Source organism: Lepidochelys olivacea (genome assembly GCF_965140295.1).
Source record: "Lepidochelys olivacea isolate rLepOli2 genome assembly, chromosome: 2".
NCBI lineage: Eukaryota > Metazoa > Chordata > Testudines > Cheloniidae > Lepidochelys > Lepidochelys olivacea.
The window spans coordinates 88,118,246-88,138,312 of NC_140412.1; the positions used below are offsets into that span (position 1 = coordinate 88,118,246).

Genomic DNA, 20,067 nt, shown 5'->3' on the forward strand with positions numbered 1-20,067 from the left:
TTGATGTTTCTTTTTAAGCATTTTTTATTTTTATAGATTTAAATTTTCACAGTTGGGTAATTGGGGGGGGTCAGAGACCGTAATTATTTAATGATGGCAACAATGAGATTTTAAAAGTTAAAGCTTTATGATCATTAAAACACAAATTGTCAACATCACATGTCAAAATACACAAAGTAAAAAAATCTTAAATCGAACTATAATCAGCTCTCAAGCAGTATTTTGCTTACTGAGCCTATATGTAAATTTTGATTATTATCAATGGAAATTTTTTTCATTGGTGTGCGTGTGTACACGCGCGCAGTAAATCAACATTTACAGATAAAAATGTAATACTTCCAAATGTACACGATTCATCGGCAGGAACCTTTAGATCCACTTCACTGACCTCTAACATGTAATTTTCAATTGTTTTACATTACATGACAAAGTCTCTTTGGGAGAGGGAAGGTGGGTGAGGTAATATCTTTTACTGGACCAATTTCTGTAGGTGAAAGAGAGAAGCTTTCATGCTACACAGAGCTCTTCTCCTTCACCAACAAAGGTTAATCTAATGAAAGATGTTGTTACCTCACCCACCTTGTCTTTCTCATAACCTGGGACCATGACGGCTGCAACAACACTGCAAACAAAGTGTCTATAGAACAATTACAGATTGCATGAAATGACAAACTACAGGTGACAATGTTTATTAAACAAACATTACAATTGAAAAATAATAACGTTCCATATTAAAAAAAAATGGAGAAACTAAAAAAAAGTTGTTGAACATATTTAGGTGAATTTACTGTGTATTCAGTGTTCATTAAAGGTGAAAACTTTCTTTTCAGTATTGATAGTTTACAACTACTGTTAATGAGCTACACAGAGCTTTTTAGAGCAATACGGCAAGAAAAAAAATATGAAGAGTCTGGACTAGAAGTCAGCTTCTTTTTACTTGGGAACTTACTTTATTTCCTAAGTATGGCTCAGGTGCTGACCAGTAATAAGTGGATTTCAGTATTTTCACAGCTGCCGTGTTGTTGACACTTATTTGATGGGGTCCAGCAAACTGGCCTTGTTGGGGCTCCAACCTCTTTTCAGTGTACAGATCAGTCACCAGCCACCCAGCCATATCTGACACCTTAGAAAAAGAAGAAAGCTAAATTAATGAAGTCAGACCTACATCACTGGGTAAGTCATCACTATATGTAAAACTTCACTTGTGACAGTAATACAAATATGAAGGGCCTGATTCTGCTCTTAGCTAAAGGGGTTTCTAGCCAGTGTTAAGCCGCAGACTTCATTTGGATTGGGACAGAATTACATCAGCGTAACTGAGTGCAGAAGCAAGTTCACTGTATTAAGAGTATAAACTGAATGAACAAATGATAATACTTTTCACTGATGTAGCACCTTGCATTCAAAGATCTCATTAACACTTGACAAGTACTGCACCCACAGTTAAATACAGGTCCATTTCCCCCATTTTACAAACAGATAGCTGAGGTACCAAAAGCTACTTGCCCAAGGACACAGAGGAAGAGTCAGGAATAGGAACCAGTTCTACTGAGGGGAAGAGTTATACACACACATTAGAATTTCGGTCAGTAGAAAGACAGAGAGATGTGGAGAGAGTTAAAAAGAATATGATGTATTTTCTTCTACTGTTTTTTTAGTACACAAAACTTTTGGTGCTAGATTTTGACTAATCCTGCAAACTACGCAAGGGATGAAGGTGGGGAAAAGAGTGCCCAAGGAAGTTGTTCCTCTCGTTGCACTTCTGCACGGGAGCTAGTGGCATTTATAGTCCTTTTATTCCCTTAGCAAAAAGACTGCATGAGACTGACATCTGCAGTTGCAGTAGGCTCCAATCAGCAGGAGTATCAGGGCATGGTTTTGGCTCCCCTCTTCACCGCCCGGACAAGCTTTTCCACTGCAAGGAGAGTGAACACTGCTCTCTTTCAAAGGGTGTAGCAGGCACTACAATAGCCAGTAGTTCCAAAAGCACTGGGATTGAGTAGGGTATAATGACTCCAGCAGCTCCAATGGGGGCTGGGCTCCTTTATAGTAAGCAGACCTCAGGATTGTGATTTTACAGCCACAGTCCAGTCCTCTGTGTGGATTCCAGAATTTTCAGTGAGATGGGCTGTATGTTAAGAGGAAATCAGAAACACATTTCTGCAACTGCCTGAGGGAATCTTATGGAACATTAGGTCACCGTCATAGTATTCTACCTGACTGATGGGCCATGCAAGGCTGTCACAGACATCAGAAACCCCAAAGCAGAAGCACTCCGTACAGCCCTGAGGATTCCTTTCTTGCAAATTGTAGAATCCTGGTTTGCAGCGGTCACAGTTTTCGCCGTCTACATTTTCCTGTGAATAACATTTGTTTTATATCAGCACTACATTGGTAGTAAATATTGTAGATTAGATGGAATTTAGGTATAACAGCATTCAGGAAGATATAAAACAAAGCAGACTTCAGCACACTAGGCATATGTTGAATAAGTCTCACTGAGCTTAAAACGAGAGCTGGTCAGAAAAATTCCAACAAAACACTGTTTTGCTGGAATTTCCTGATTTATCTAAATCAAAACATTCCACACAGATGATTCAATTTCAGCTAAGTTGCGAGAGAACCCAGACAGGTTTTGAAATCTCCCCACCAGCTCACCCATCTGGCTCCTTGGAAGTCCAGGTTTCCAGGGTTTGAGCCTCCAGGCAGCCCACCAGGTAGACTGCCCTTGAGTCGGGAACCCCAGGGCTTTCAGGAGCCATGGTTCCAGGAAAGCACACCGCATGGACTGCCCCAGAGCCAGGATCCATCCCACCATTGCCAAATTTCATGTGCTAAATAAACATCCCGACTTTCACAATAAGTCAAAAATCAAGCTAATCACATTTCAAAACAAGGCCAAAACAAGCCAATCCCTAAGAAACTCAACACTCTATGTGACTAGATCCCCCCGCCCTCCCCAGCATGCAGTCTGTGACTGTGGTAGGCCCGCTGTGCAACCCTGACTCTCTCCACCCCTTGCCCCTGCTTGCCCCTTGCCCCTGCTTGCCAGGAGCCTATCAAAAAAAAAGAAGCAACAAGCTACACGCCAACCAAGCAACAAGCTACCAGCCAAAAACTAGCCAATAAGCAATTCACAAGCCGATTAAGCCAAAACAAGCCCAATTTCTGTGTCTTTTCCGCTGGTTTGGAATGTCTGCTTCATCCTCTTTTTTACAGAATTTTAGACATTTCGGTTTACATTCTGAATCAGAATGAAACCAAATTTTAGACGAAATAGAGTATCTCTGTCCAGTTCTACTTAAAACATCTGGAGCAGTCGGGATTTGAAATAATCAGCATAGAATTCATTCGGTATTCAGTCAGGAAATGCAGTGTAATTGAATTTTGGCATTACTGATGTAGGAAAAGAAAACATCTGCTCCTACATAAAACATTGTACCCTAATGACAAGGTGTCATGCTAGGACTCTCTCATTAATGAATCAAACTATCAGTAGCCCATCACATAAACTCCCAGTTTTGAGGTTGACTTTTTGCAGATTTAACTGCTGTCATTGAAGTGAAAACTTCTGAGAATGGCAACTTATATGTATGGTATGAGAATGAGCATCTCACACCTGCAGCACAGGATTTGGGGCCTGATCCAGAGCCCAGTGAAGTCAATGGAAAGACTCCCACAGACGTCAGTGGACTTTGGATAAGGCCCAAAGATTTACAAAGTCGGACCATACTATGCACAAGCTATAAAAAGGTTGTGATTTTGGGCCACAGTAGAAAAAGCCAGTTTAAAACAAGAACTTTTTCAGTACCATAGCAACAGCACTGAACCTTACAAGACATCTGGGGTATTGCACTGATAATTGCAAGTGTTGACACATTGGGCCGGGTACTCAGCTGCCTAAAGAAATCCTTGGGTACAGTGTTCCCTCTAATTTTTCCCACAGATGTGCGGAATGACACATCACCTCCATATTGGTTCACATAAAATTCATGTGGCGGGGTGAGCCGAGGAGTTTGGAGTGCGGGAGGGGGCTCAGGGATGAGACAGAGGGTTGGGATGCGGGGGGGAGTGGAGGGGGTGAGGGCTCCAGCTGGGGGTGTGGGCTCGGGGCTGGGGCCAGGGATGAGGGGTTTGGGGTGAAGGTTGCCCCAGGGCTACAACCAGGAGAGAGGACTCTCCCCAACTCTCTCTCCCCACAGCAGCACCTGGGCTAGGGGGGAGAGGAGCCACTCCCTGCCGCGGCAGATCCAGGGCTGGGGCTTCAGGATAGGCACCTCTCCCCTGGCAGGTCCGGGCCAGGGCTGGGCTGGGGCCAGGGCGCCTCTCCCCCAGCCACAGCAAGTCCTGGGCTGTGGGAGAGGCATCTCTCCTGCTGCAGCCTTAAGCAGCGCTTAATAGGCTGCTACGCAGCCACGCAGCTTAGAGGGAACTTAGCTTGAGTGGTGTAGAGCTGCCAGAGTTGCTTATACATAAGCTCTCCTCACAGAATAGGTGGTGCAGCTATGGCAAAAGGTCTATTTGTCAGGGCACCCCTATATCTCAATGATCCCCAGGCACCGGAACTGCCCTTTGGAGAATCATTTAAATATCTGCATTGATATGTTGGCAGTTAGCATAAAGTAGAGCAGCCCTGAGACTGATTGATTATACCATTGATTATCCCAGCAGTCACACCACTCCAGGACCCAGGTAGCATACAGCTGCCTTACAGCTACCTTAGCACACCACTTTCTCAACATGCAGCACATGTAGTTTAGTCAAAGCTCAAGAACTGGATCTGGGCTTTTATTTCTACTGTTTGCACAGACTTGTCATATGAAAAAGTCATTTTTATACATCCTACTGATGGAAACATGCTTCCAATAGTGAAAATATGGAAGATTCTTGTTCGCATTCTTCTCCCTTCACTCCCTACTATTTGTCAAGGAAGACGACTGCAGTAAATCCAGTTTGATATGCATGAGGTGTCATATACACAGATACTGGTATACTGTAAACTAGGATATAGCTTTGAAAGTGAAATCCTACTTGATTTTATATTAAATATTTTTATTTTAATTCCTTAATGTATTCCTATTGTATTTGTGGAACAGAGGACCCATTTTCCTCCCTTCAACTAAATTCCTATAGACCCTAAAAAAACACTGCTGAGCAATTTATTCACCATAGACAGACAATTTTTGTTGAAGAAACAAATAAAGAGTATTAAGTAACTCTGCCCTCAGCTACGCTAGTTAAATCCAGATTAACTCCATTTCTGTCAGTGGAGTCACTCCTGATTCCAGAATTACCATGGTATAACTGAGAACAGAATATGACCCTTTGTAGTCGGTATTTAGTCACTCACAACCCTCAGCAAAATGCCTGAGCCTCCTGTTGGCCAGATCACCACCTGTAAATTCCCATGGATATGAATTAGTTGTGTGAAGTTTTCATAACAAACATTCTAAAAAGGCATGCTGCATGCTTTTGTTACTAACCTATGCCACTGCTGAGTTTTGCAAACCTTAGGAAAACCCAGGGTGATTTTCAGGCCATTACTTTGATCCAAATGTGCAACTACCTTCTTACTGTCTGTAAAATTGCCAAACCCAAGTGCTGAAAAATCATGAGACTGGCTTCAAAATCATGATTTTTTTTGTACAAAATAATAAATTCTGGTTTTTACATTGGGTTTCCATCTGGTTTCTGAGTCTTTTGGGTACATTTGGGTCACATTTTCAAGTTTTTCTCTATAAGCACGAGGGCTAGACATTTTGTTTTTTAAAATGAAAGCTGTGATACTTATCTATTTACATGACTCCAAGAGCTGGGCTGTCAAGAAAAATACAAAATATCACAAAGCTCCTGCTAAAACTGGAGGAGTTTGTCAATACTGTGTTTTCAGTCTCCGGGGAGTTAGAATGCAGTGGCCCTCCTCATCTCTACTTGTTTTCTGGGGCAGAAAACTCGTTCCTCTCACCCAGTTCTGGACCCCTGCTACTCCCAGTGCCCTTTGGCTAGTTGTCTGCTGCTCTCAGTGATCTAACTTTCCGAAGGCCACATGTTAAGTCCATTCCACCAATGCACAGAAAACACACCTGATTCTTGTCCAAATTTGAACCAGTTGACTTCATTGACTACATATGTTTTACTTCTGATTTATACCAGAGTAAAGCAGCCATTAGTGTTTCTTATTTAACTTGGCCACTAAAGCTGCTTCCTATTTGCAATCTGACTTTCTGTTTGTTCATGTGTTCAATGTTTTAGATCAGATAAATTATGCAAGAGGTCAGAGCAGCTTTACAAAAATTGTCATGTCAACCACTGTTTTGTTGTTTGCTTGTTTTTTGGCTAGTGTCATACCTGGCCAAAAGAAACAATTTGCTACCTTTGCTTGCTGAAAATTAAGTGTAACGTCTTCAAATATAAAAACTTTCACATCAAAGTTCTGCAGAAACCACATGTGCATGAAATTTAATGGGAAGTTACATTCACTGATATTACAAATTTGCATTTGCCCAAGAAAATAGTCTGCAAACCAGGTCTCTAATTTTTAAACATCATTTTACAGTTTATGTTTTGTAATTAAATAATTAAAATAAAATTAGTTTTTAGGTATAGGTCTCAATTTAATTTTTCAGAACTATTACAATTTTTTTTCAAATATATAGAAATACATAGTATAAATTAAATGTTTTCAATATATCCTTTAACTGCTCAATAAGAATGATAGGTTTCAGAGTAGCAGCCGTGTTAGTCTATATCCGCAAAAGGAAAAGGAGGACTTGTGGCACCTTAGAGACTAACAAATTTATTTGAGCATAAGCTTTCGTGAGCTACAGCATCCAATGAAGTGAGCTGTAGCCCATGAAAGCCTACGCTCAAATAAATTTGTTAGTCTCTAAAGTGCTACAAGTCCTCCTTTTCTTTTTAATAAGAATGATGTACTTTAAAGACCACCACCAACCTATCCACAAAACACACACACGTTGTTCTTATGCAGTCTGGCATTTGCTTTTATATGGAACTTTCTATCTGGAATATACAGAGTCATGCTACACAGCTTATCACAGCTTCTCTACGATAACAGAAATATGCTGCTAATTCTCATTCGAATCTCTGTCAGAAGGACCATGTTTAAATCGCAGTTACTTGCTATGAAAGTATGACATAATATACGACAAAAGTATGAAGTAATTTCCTTTATTAAAACTGCACTTACAAACCCAGCTACCGATTTCACAGTAAATCAAAGTGAGACTCAGCAGGTCACTTACCTTGCAAAGACAAGGTTCTGTGCAAGGGTCATCGCTAATGCTTCCAACCAGGCTGCAGTTACAGTGCACACAGCTTGGGTAGCCCTTGTAGCCAAATGCACAGCGATCACATTTTTCTCCTGTGTAACCTTCTTTGCATTGACACTGACCTGGCTGAGTCCCTTGAAATATAAAAATGATAATGAAAAAAAAATGAAGGGTTAATAGAAAACTGGGGGTGAAATATGGAATAGTGGGAGAAGCAATGTTTTATCAAGCTATACAGCTCTAGTCACATTTTGCACAGATAGCTGAGATATTACCAACCCCGTACATATTTTTTTCGTGTTAGAGTACTAGACCCACAGAACCTCTGCCAGGAAAAAAATCCACTGTATCAATTCACTGTTTGAACTAATATATGTAACAGTATTAGGCTCCAATCCTGTAACTTGTTATTAATGAGCAGAGGCCTCTACCCATGCACAAGAAGTTGCAGGATCAAGGCATCTTATACTCCTGTAGCATGTTTTATTTCCTGTCTTCCCTCCCTTTTTGGGTATTTACTGGCATTTTAATGTGATACCTTAACAGCACAATGTTTCCTCACCCTTGGGCACCTGAAGTTTACAGAAAAAGCATTTCATTGTCCCTTACCATGCTGAAGATCAGAATGATCATCATCCTTAATGCAGTCAGAACTCAGAGACCCAAATGGGTCACAGTCACAAGGATGGCAAGGGTTATCTTCATAGGGAGAAATCTGAAACAAATGGTACATTTTAACTGTCATATTTGTAAACTAATTAGTGGAAATAGTAAACATTCATCACTGTTTCTTGCCACTGAAACTAAACTAAAGCTTCATATAACAATGAGATTTTCTCTTTAATGGAGGTTAAATTTCTCTTTGAGAGCCATCCCCTTGCTTCAAGGTGGCTCAGGGCCAGACTAAGGCAATCTGGAACCATAAGCACACAAGTCATTTACTGGCTAAGAATCAGACTTAAGCCGGTATCTCTTCAATGCTCTTTAGAATAAGGAAGCAGGGGTACATGCAACATGAGACTTACTTCTCTCTGTGAAGGACTGTGCCTACTACCTAACTATACTTGAACTATACATGGCCTCCACTCACACCTGTGCTTGAGAACATAGACCTGAGCTCCCTAATGTGCCCCGTGGATGAACTTGCTGAATCAATGCCTTATCTGGAAAACAGAAAATTCCATACTGAGGAGAGTAAATGTCCTTGCTACAGGAGGTTACTCACTTGGCCACAGTACGTCCAGACGTAAGGAAACCTACCTAGATTGCTGGAAGTAAAACAAAATTAATTTTCTAGTGATGTTTATCCTTTTTAGCCAGATTGTAACAAATGTATCTATGTATCTGATGAATGAGGGCAGGGACAGAATTTCTACTTTAATACAACTGACTGGAAAGTCACTATAAGATATAAGATGTAGATGGGCCCAAAAAGAGCATATGCTATACATACTTACTAAATGAAATATTGAGAAGAATACTGTTTATTGCAATAGCTCATCACTTCTACAAGAATCACATATGACTATAAGAGTTATCTTTAATTACAAAGGAATTGGGACTGTCCTTTCAACATGCTAGAGAATCAGCCTAAATTTACTCGGAAACTGCAAGACTGGTATCTGAGCTACGAAGTTAAGACTTTACAATTTTTAGTCACACTCTAAGTGTGGAAATTAAATTTAATAACATTCAATGGATTGAAATACGCATATGACGACATTTATTATTAATCAAAGCAATCAGCTGTAGTTTGAGAAATCTTACTTTATATGGCCGATAGTATCCATCAGCACAGATCTCACAGTTGATTCCAGTAGTGTGTTGAGTGCAGTTTATACAGACTCCACCTCCTATGAACTGTCCATGAATATTTATGCTCCTATTCTGATCTGCCACACCCTGGTTATAATAACAATCTTCTGCCTTGTTATGACAGTTGCACTCTAAAAAGAAATTGCAAAGAAATACATTTTTATTTACATTTTCTAACAGTTACAGCACATCCAAAATAAAAAGAGTAAAAAATACAAGTAGAACAGTAAAGCAATCTATGTCAGATGCTTTGCCTTGGCTGTGCTGTACAAAAACAGTAATACCCATTTATCTCATTCCTGGCCAGGTAACTTTTAAAACAATCACAGTGTTAGCAACATTTTTTTTTAATGGTGTTCTGTAGCTCACGTTAACCCAACCTTATCACCCCTCAGTGACATGTGTAATTACTAGTAAGTGTTCTTACATCTTTAGCATTCTACTTTACTGAAGACTATCAGCTTAATTCCTCTCCTCACTTATACCAGTGACTAATGCCACTGAAGTCACTAGAGCTACACCAGTGTAAAACATATTTAAGTGAGAGGAGACTTGGGCCTGTATACTAATAAAATATTCTACATCTCTAAATGCAGTTAGTCTCTAAAGGTTCTACTAGCCGGGCTGCTTCAACTGGAAAATGAACTATGCCTAATAGGCTCCTAAATGTCTGTGGCTTGCTCCAGGCATTAAAGATGTGAAGTAAGAAAATGTGGCTAACAAATCTTAGCAATGTGTGCCAATAGGCAACTATTGGGAGAGCCTATGCCATTTTATCAGACATTCAGCATAGTTTGCAATTTATTGGCCATTTAGATTGCTTTTTCAGAGTCTTCATGTTGTAAGAATGACTATGTTTAACTAAGACTGAATTAGGAATGTAACAATATTTAAGCAACAAGCAGCAGCCATAATTACCAATGTGAAAGTGTTAAATTTCATTGTAGCACAGTCAAACACTAAGTCTCTTCTGTCTGATCATCTACGAATGTCATTTCCGCAGCCTCAACATTATTATTGATCTATCGTATCTAATAAAATATTATTATTTCAAAGGAAATCCAAATTATTATCATCTTATGATTTTTGACCATACCTTCCACTTCTAGTGTGTGGTTTGTTTGTTTTTTCACTTTAAGAAAACTACTATTTCTAGTACCTGATCTAGTCATTCCATTGATTTCAGTGGGAACTGGATTAGGTCCTTATTGAACAAAACTGTCAACATTTACGGACCCATTAAGCACCCCAACTTTTGTAACTACTTACTCTCACATTTGTTGCCAGCAGAAATAGTTCCTGGTCTCCATTGATTTTGATGGTAACCAGGGCAACACTCATTACAGCTCTCTCCGCATGTATTATGTTCACACTGGCATTGCAGTTTCTAAAAAAGAAATTGTAGAAATTAAAAAAATAGGCCATTTACCAAGGTCCTGAAAACTCAACCGAGTGACTAATATCAAATCTACTCTACCACAGAACTTTAAATACCACAACTGTTTTGCAATTTTATAGACATGCTAGAACCCAGTCCGGCTACCTTTATTGATGTGAGAGGCCCTTCCTCAGGTATTTATCCTATCGGAGCAAGTCCTATCACTCTGCCATGTGAGAGCTGCAGGATCATGTCTTTAGTGCCTTTGCTACACTCAAAAGCATTGTTTAAATTTAGGCTCTAAGACAAAAAGAGTTCACTTCCAAACAAAGTGCATTACCTGAGAACAGTAAGTTTAGATAGCGAAGGGAAGAAAATTACAGCACGTAGACAGAATGAAGAATAAAAGAACATATTATAGGCCTGAATTTACAGCCCTTTACTCAGAGGAGTAGTTCTACAGAGTTCAGCATGAGTAAAGATTGCAAAACTTGGCCTGTAGCATATATATATATATATATATATATATAGCTTTACTCAAAGGAACCTTAAGATTAAATATGAAGTAATATTATCAGTGAACATTTTCTCTGTTGAAATTCCATATATGTGATTATCCAGCTGTATCAAAAAGTGAGCGGAAGTAGAGGACAAAAGGGAAAACATCTATATCTGCACTTATGATATTAACACCAATTCAAATTTTCTGTAGAAAATATGAAACAAGAGAACTGTGCTGGAGGGCAATTCTGCCCCTCATTTGTTCAAAAGTTATTAACTGGAGTGTCCTTCCCCATATGTACCTGAGGCTGGATTCTGTAAGTGTTCCTTTCATTGAACTCCCACTGAAGTCAATGAGAGTTCCACCCACAAAGTATTTAAAGGATCAAACATTAAGGGTTCAATCCTGCAAAGATTTAACCTGCGTAATTTTACTCATGTGAGTATTCCCATCAAAATCATGAGACTACTTACATGTGTAAAGTGCATAAGTATTTGCAGGATCAAGCTTTTAGGCCTCATTTCTGCAAGGTACTTAAGTGTGTGCCTAACTTTAATCAGACTATTACTCCCATTGATGTCAATCGGACAATTCACGGCTTTAAGTGAGGGCATGCTTAAAGTTAGGAACCTGCTTTAAATACCTGCTGAATCGAGGCCAGAATTTATATATGTTCCCTTTGATTTTCCCCACAATATCTTTCTCTCTCTCTCTCTGTGCAAAGAACTAAACTTTTTATTCAAAAGACTGTTTTGTGAAAATAAAAATAATTAAAGCATACCTTTGTGGTTTCATCCAGTGGGCAGCTTCGAGCATGGCCATAGCAAATACACATGCCACCAACAGAGATATCCTTTATTGAATAGTAATACTGGACAAAAATAAGTTTGAAAAGGAAGTGAGTTGGAAACATTTCAGGTTTCTCTTAAATTCTAAAGGACAATAAAATATCAATATTGTATTGATCTGAGAACAGATATGTTCCAAACAATTTGACATTGGATATCTGAAACCTGGGCAAGCTTGCCATTTTGCAAATTTTTAGATCTTTTTCCCTGTAGTCTTTATTAAATTAAGAGACAAATTCTAATTATGGATAAGCATGCACAACTCCTTGATTTCAATGGTTCTTTGCACTTGTGCCTTAGCCAGAATATGACTTCAAAAATCCACTTTTGCCATGCGGGATGTCAGATGACCTAACAGAATGTTTTCTGGGTAGCAACATAACAACCTGTAGACTTGAATTTTAATTTAATTTAAATCCTGGCATTGTATGTTCTCAAAACTGGGGATTCCCAACTTTCATTCAAAACCTACTCATGAACTTCCCTCACACAAGCTCTGAGCTGCTAGTTTTGATGTACTGTATTGCTCTGCTCAAATGTTTAGCTTAAGGAACAGTAGGACAGCGAAGTACCAGATGCTGTGTGTGATGATGTGTATAAGCCCCATGTATCTGGACAGCAGGGAAGGAATTAATTTTCAGAACAAGAAAGAGGCAGGATATGATGCAGCTGGGTTCAATTACAGCTTCAGTGTAAGCACGTTTGGCAGGCACTTCACAGGGATTGTGAATAAGGTCTTTCCAAGAGTTCTGGGGAAAGGGTTCAAGACACTCAAGTCTAAGGCCCCTAGAGGCTGCTGGGACAGATGCAGTAGGTGCTCTGTGTGTACAGACCAGTTTACTGACAGGTTTTTTTGATTCTCTGAAAGGAGCTGGAGCAAGCTAGCTCCTTTTCTTCTTTCTTTCTTTGGTCTGATCTGCAGAAAGGCCTCAGTGACTTCAGTTGAACAGAGACTCCTTACACTATAAGGGGACAGTATACCTCTATAGTCTATTGCCTAAATACCAACGCTAGGAGCCTGGGTAATAAACAAGAGGAATTGGAATTGCTCATTTATTATCTTAAATTCGATCTAATTGGTATTACTGAAATGAGATGATTCACACAATTGGTATGTGAAAATCAATGGTTGTAACTGTTTAGGGAGTATTGAGTGAGCAAAAGGCGGGGGCTTTTAGTCAAAAATAGCATTACCTGTTTCTGAGTCACTGATCACTCAAAAAAAATAATGTTGAATGAGTATGGATCAATATCTTAACAGCTAAAGCGCAAAGATATTAGGTGGTATCTGCTAAAGACCACCAAATCATACTTGGGAACGGGATGACCGCTCCTTATGCGCCTATTTATAATGTGTAGGGGAAAAAGAGTATGAGATCATAGCAGACTTCATCTGGAGTGACATATGCTGGAGGTCTCAAGCTGCGAGTACTAAACACCCTGGGAATTTCTAAACATTATAAATGACAATTTCCTAACTCAGAAAGTATTGCAGCCAACATGGTGGAATGCTCTGTTAGACCTTGTCCTAAGATAAAGAGGAACAGAACTAAAAATTAGTGGCACTGCCTTTTCTCTCGGTTGTGGGATTGTAGCTTTTTGGGCATCTAATAAAGTGTTCTTAAATGGTTCTCAATTATCATTCACATTTTCCTGATTAAATTCTTCTTCCCAGCTTGACTCATAATTGTTTTCACCTTTGTGAAATTGGCCCCATTAAAGCACCAAGTATATGTATTACTGGTCTAGACTTGATTCTGTTTGCACAGTACAAATGTTTATTGGAGATACTCTCCACATTCCCCTCCCCTCAACAGATGAGGCCCTCCATGCTGTATAGTCACACAAACAATCAAAAGACTTTAGCAAGTGAATACATTAAATCATTGATGTTTTACCCAATGTGTCATGGTCAAATAAAGAAGGGGAACAAACAACTAAATTATAAAGAAGAAAGGGACTCACTAGTTAATTTGTATACTACTGCATCCAGTTAAACTTCACAGGCAGCGTGCCCTAGTCAGTGAACTTACTCTTGGCTGCGTCCCTGACTCCCTGTGAGGTCTTGAGCAAGTCACTTCAACCTCTTTGTGTCTCAGGGAAGTGTAAAATAGGGATGTTGTGAGGATCAGATAATATTTCCAAGTTCTATATAAATGGTATATATTAATATTAATAAATACCCTTGGGCTTAAAGACAAGTTGGCAAAAGGATCCATCCACTAGACAGCACTGTAATTCACACCGGGTTCTGTTTTCTAGTAATATATTTCATGTATCAACACATTAGCAACTGAAATACTTAATACACCAAAAATTACTGTACACTAACATGAAATGTAACTCATATATTTACTTTTTGCCTAAAGTGACATTTTCATCAAATAAATCACATATTTACCTTTGCTGATGAAATGTTAGCAATGCTACCTCATGGTTAGTAGCTAAATGGCAATTCATCTGAAGGAAAAAAACAGCTTTGAAAAATCTTTCTTGGGAATAGCTGTCCCCTGCAGGCAATGTAGTAACATTACAGAGAAGGCAACGTTTACTTAACAACCTCATGAAATCTTACTTATCGTGAATGTTGAGGTTCAAGTCCTTCATCAAGACGGACAGTATTTAGCCTTTACTGTCCGGTGTGGTGAACCATAGATACAAAAGATCAGCTTACCCTTCTGGTAACAATGGGATCAAGGTCTTTAGGATCATGGTGGCTAAGAGTCATGAGGTCAGCATTAAGGGTTCTAATACGTTGCAGGCGAAGACGGATGTATCGTGCAGAGGTAAATTCCAATAGCGTTTGCGAAGGATCATCAGCACTAGGTCTACCATTGATCAATGAAGTGTGAATCTAGAGAGAGGGACTGACTTCACTATATGCTTAATTATAACCCAGTTATGATAAAAAAAAAAAAACATCTTTCTGTCAAGACTTAAAAACCCACAAACAAAATGGGGTTATTGGGTACAATGTATCAGAGATATCAAATCAATTCTGCATACTGTTCGCAATTTCAGTATTAATAATATTAACTGCCTGATTTATGAGTCACATCCTCCTGGAACCACCATTCCCAGAATCCAATGTCTATAGGGCACTTTTGGTGGGACTTCTGCAGGGTCAAAAGAAAGGGGTGGGAGAAGGAGCATGCTGAAGATCATTCCTTGCCTTCTATGCACTAGTCTGGATCTACTAGATCTGGGACCCTTCTGCTCACAGATGTGGAAGACACTCTGACAATGAGAAAGGAGTACAGAATTTATCCCTCACAGAATGTCTCTTGTGCAATTTGTAAAGATTTATATGGTAAGATGTAAAACTAGCTGTTCACTTTTTCATAACTAATTTGGTTTATTAGCTGTGTTCTCTTTATATGTATATTTCCTCATACACAGAGGTTTTTTCTCCTATATTTTCTCTTTTAGTTATATTTTTAGTTTTGTCTAATGCAGCAAAAAATGTTTCAACAGAAAAATTTTTTTAAAAAAATATTAATTCTGTAATAAGGGAATATATGGGCTTTCTGATAACCTAGCCCACCAATTAAAGTTTCTCGGTGTGTCCAGAGTAACAGCCGTGTTAGTCTGTATTCGCAAAAAGAAAAGGAGTACTTGTGGCACCTTAGAGACTAACCAATTTATTTGAGCATAAGCTTTCAAGAGCTACACGAAAGCTTACGCTCAAATAAATTGGTTAGTCTCTAAGGTGCCACAAGTACTCCTTACACGAAAGCTTATGCTCAAATAAATTGCTTAGTCTCTAAGGTGCCACAAGTACTCCTTTTCTTTTTGCGAATACAGACTAACACGGCTGTTACTCTGGACACACCGAGAAACTTTAATTGGTGGGCTAGGTCATCAGAAAGCCCATATATTCCCTTATTACAGAAGTAATATTTTTTTAAAATATTATTTAATTTTTTTTTTCTGTTGAAACATTTTTTGCTGCATTAGACAAAACTAAATTGGTTAGTCTCTAAGATGCCACAAGTACTCCTTTTCTTTTTTCGGTGTGTCCAGTTTCACCCATTCTGGACAGCCCTATGATAAATACTTGATTCAAATATGCTTGACTTAAAATCACCCAAGGCTCATCAGGTTTTCTTTCACTGTGGGGGCCAAAACTGGGATTTCAAATGTGAAAAAGGCAATGTTTGTAAAACTTCAATCCTTAATTGTGCGTACTCCAATTTTATTTTAATCTAGAAGATTAGAAGAGAATTTACTGGTTTCTACTAAACAAAGGGTTATTAGCAACCTCCATAGGCCAAGACTGGGTTTATTACCACATAAGGAGGACTTGTCACAATAGACTAACCACCGATTTTAATGCATCATTTCATTATGTTGCTGCCTCTCTGAAATAAATTACATAAGTACCATGAATAGTCTTGGTTAAAGAAAGAACAATCAACAGTGAGCCTGCACAATGCACAGCTCTTTTAATTATGCTCTGTCCCTGAAACAATGCCAGGGCTTGTTTTCCAATTCCAGCTGTGCAGAGCAGAGCATTTCAGACAGCATTTGCAGCTTTATCTTACAAAACCAGGTGCTCCTAAATAAGAGATGTTCTTTTTTAAATTAAACACCTGGATGTACATAAAGTCTCTATGCTTTATTCTTTCAAGATGAAGTACCTAATTCACAATTAGTAGCCATAATCAAATTATGTGAAGAGAGACATCAAAGAGTTTATAACTAGAATACACAGAGCCAAAGATATTTTTTCCTCACATTGTTTTAAGTTGTTATATTGGTAAATGAAACAGAGATACTATCATTAAAGGCATCATAACAATCCAAAGCATCTGACAATGTTGGAAGGCATAAACTGTGCAACTGTAATTTAAAATTTCTGAAACTTGCAATTAGTCCTCATTCATGCTCACAAATGACAAGTGCAAAAACAGACAGCATACCTCTCCATGTTCTAATGGAACTAGCCTGGAATAATAAGAGGTGCAGATCACTTCGTCATCTCTCTTGTAAGTAGGAGGCCCAAGTCTTGGTGTTACATTATAACGAGTTAAGCACTCTGTGTCACTAATTGCATAATACTGCCATGGTTTGAACTCCGTGCCATCCACTGAACGTTCCAAAATCCAGTTTCCAGGTCGGGGAGCATTAGCAGCTTTGATTATGACATATGCAACTTGAAAGATCTAAACAAAATTCAAGCAGAAACTTTTAACACTTGATACTACCATAAAAAATAAGCACCAAGTGGTCAATTTGGTTGTGAAATGAACATTTTAAGAAGTTTATGTATTTTGCCTGGGAATTCAGTAACATTTGCTAGGAGCAACTTTGAATAAAGCTTTCAGTACAAATATTTGACAAAAATCAACACAATTTGTCATTGGTTTTACGAGAAGTGCGAATCACTTTGTTGCAAAATTCTAATATCTGACCCATGCAGAAAGTGACCAGATATATTTATTGCATCATTTTATGATACTGAGTTGAAATATTTTTTTGATCCATAGTAGCTCAGGAATAGCTGGATATGTTTCTCACAGCTTTGGTGGCATCCACTCTCTACAGTGAATTTTTCTGAGCATATGCAGATGGGACACCATTATTTTAAATTTGTCTGGTGACATTAATCCACTCAGTAAAAAGTGTTTACACTCTGTTCAGTTTTTAAAGCCCTGTATGGAAGCTCTTCTGTGCATTTCCTCCCAAATATTTTCATCCTATGGTGCATCTGCAGATATATTACAGTAGATGTGAAGTCATTTATGCAATATCCTTATCTAAACAGAAGCACTGAAAGGTAAATAAATAAGATTGTAAAGTACAAGATGAGCAATACACATATGGCATCATGCCCCTACTCAGACTAAGAATGGCAAATCGTTATAGATTTTGCATCTTAGTTTGAACTATTTCTTACGGGTTTATACTCAAAGCCAGATCCTCAGATGCACTACAGCAGCATTCAGCACACTTGAGAGAAAGGAGGGGAAGGGGAGAGGCGGCTTTTTATACCACCTTTCCAGCCCTCAATCCTGTGGACTGCCAGGAGCCAAACCAGTCCCAAGTGCAAGTTAGAGCAGGCTTACAGCTAACTTGTGCCAATGGATAATGGCTCCAAAGGATCCACTCCGTCAGCCAGGATCACTAAGTACATCGGGTCTAGTTCCACCGCACCCTGCTCACACCACAGTACTTCCATCACCCCTCTTCCACTCCAGAATACAGCCTAAATGCATTAATGCATAAATTAAGTTTTTGAAGGTTGATAAGATAGTTGCCAATAGTTTAATGTTCTCTCTATGTTACAAAGTCACAGTAAGACAGAAAAAAAACCCGTTATTTAATCACTATGTGGGCAATTTAGTCAACTGCTTTTGAACACTGCCCCCACTCCCAAACTGTTTTTCAGGTGCCTCTCTCTCATATATCTATATTTGGTTGGAGTGGGGGGTGTGGGAGAGAAAATAATTTTGGCCAAAATGGAGCAGTTCATACCCGCCAATGCTAAACTAGTAATAAAACAAATTTGATCAGGTTTGCTTTGGGTGTGAATATCTTCTTATACCTTGATACCCACTGGACCGGATTCTTTTCTCCTGCACACCGGTTTTACTCTTTGGGCCAGATACTCATCAGGTGTAAATAAGCGTACTTTCACTGGCTTCAGTGGAGCTTAAGATGCTATTTTGCGCCAACAAAGAATCTGGACCACTGACTTCAGTGGAGTTAATTGTGATTTGCATTGGTGTCAGCAAGAAGAGAACCATGATCATGGCTCATAATTAGTAAGAGAAAAATCTACAGAGTTTTAAACCCTCTCTCCTACAGTACAGTTTTAAAAACCAAACAAAGTCAGTGATTACCAAGAATATAAGGCTCTATATAAGAATATAAGGCTCCTAGTCCATTGAAGGGTCCCATTTGAAAATGTTATTTGCTACCAACAGGCTCCTGCAGTGAAAATCATATACTAACATCTCCTTTCAGCTTGCAAGGGAACGGAAATTGAGCAGAAGCTGAATTGGGCAACTTCAGTGTTCCATACACAGCAGCCTGATTCTGATCATACACTGATTTTATCCTGATATAATGGACATCAATGGAGTTACACCTGGTGTATGTAAAAGGAGAATCAGGGGTATTAGCACTTAAGTCCTTGTCTGCTCCAACTTAAGTCCATAGGAGTTTTGCCATTTATTTCAGTGGGTACAGTATAAGTCCCTGAAAGGGAATTTTTGATCACTTTAGAAGACAAACAAAACTTCAAGGGTTTTGTGGACTTATCCTGAGAGTTGCAGAACATCCACAACTCCCTTTGAAGTCAATTAAGTTGCTCCAATGAGTAAAGGCTGTAGATTGGACCCCAAATTTGTTTGTAACTATAAAAAATGATATTCACTCCCTTTGCTTTACTTGAAACCCATTATACTTTTCTTTTTACTCACTGTTGGCTATAGTCAACTAAACTGCCTCTTTGCTTATTACACGGTTGGCTGAACAACAAATGAGCTACTTTTGATTACACAGGGTTTTTTCTAAACCTGTTATAGTCTCGCCAAACTGCAGCTGATGTGGCTAGTTTTAAATCCAGTTTCAACAAGCAACAATAACAAGTTACCCTTCATCACACTAACTACAGTCACTGCAATGGGAATGCAAATAAATAATATTACAAGAATATGCAAGTTTAATCTATTTTGATTATGAAGTTTCTTGAGGGGGCTCAGTCAAGCAAAGGAATTTTCACAGGGGTTATGAACTTATATTGTTCACTGTAATAAAGTGCATGTTATTTAAAGTCAACACTTTGAAACGTGGCAGCTGATTTTGGGTGCCATACTTGAGACCTCAGGGGCCTGCTTTTCACAGGTCCTGAGTGCCCAGAAGTCCAGTTGACCTCCATAAGAGCTTAGGATGTTTGACACCTCTGAAAATCAGGCACAAGACATCTAAAGTTGGGCATCCAAAAATGGAAGTACCACAAAAAAACTGGATGGTTTTGAAAATGTGGTTGCATATGCAGAGTCAGCCTATGTGTTCCTCTCCCAATCTTTCTCCATTGGAGCGTATGGGTTTCACTCCATGTAAACACATAGTGTAATCCACATACCTTCTGGGTGTGGTGTTCTGCCCTAACTAGTGGCACCGAGACCCCTGAGAGAGAGAGAGAGAGAGAAAATGGGTCTGCTCTACAGCCTTAGCTAAGAGGCAGTTGACTTTCAGCTCACGTGGTAGAGGCTCATGCACTAAGCT

At 39.0% G+C, this 20,067-nt stretch overlaps 1 protein-coding gene across 1 annotated transcript in view; it reads right to left on the reverse strand.

The window, feature by feature from the left end:
* Positions 1–20,067, reverse strand: part of LAMA1 (laminin subunit alpha 1) — a 154,604-nt gene that overhangs the window by 87,151 nt on the left and 47,386 nt on the right. Inside the window, exons 4-12 of the mRNA XM_084622037.1 lie at positions 16,755–16,997; positions 14,507–14,686; positions 11,766–11,855; positions 10,374–10,491; positions 9,057–9,235; positions 7,899–8,004; positions 7,263–7,423; positions 2,217–2,357; positions 950–1,123 (exon numbers count right to left, since the gene is read on the reverse strand). Coding sequence (XP_084478163.1) covers positions 950–1,123; positions 2,217–2,357; positions 7,263–7,423; positions 7,899–8,004; positions 9,057–9,235; positions 10,374–10,491; positions 11,766–11,855; positions 14,507–14,686; positions 16,755–16,997 — 1,392 coding nt within the window. The remainder of the gene's footprint in view (positions 1–949; positions 1,124–2,216; positions 2,358–7,262; positions 7,424–7,898; positions 8,005–9,056; positions 9,236–10,373; positions 10,492–11,765; positions 11,856–14,506; positions 14,687–16,754; positions 16,998–20,067) is intronic.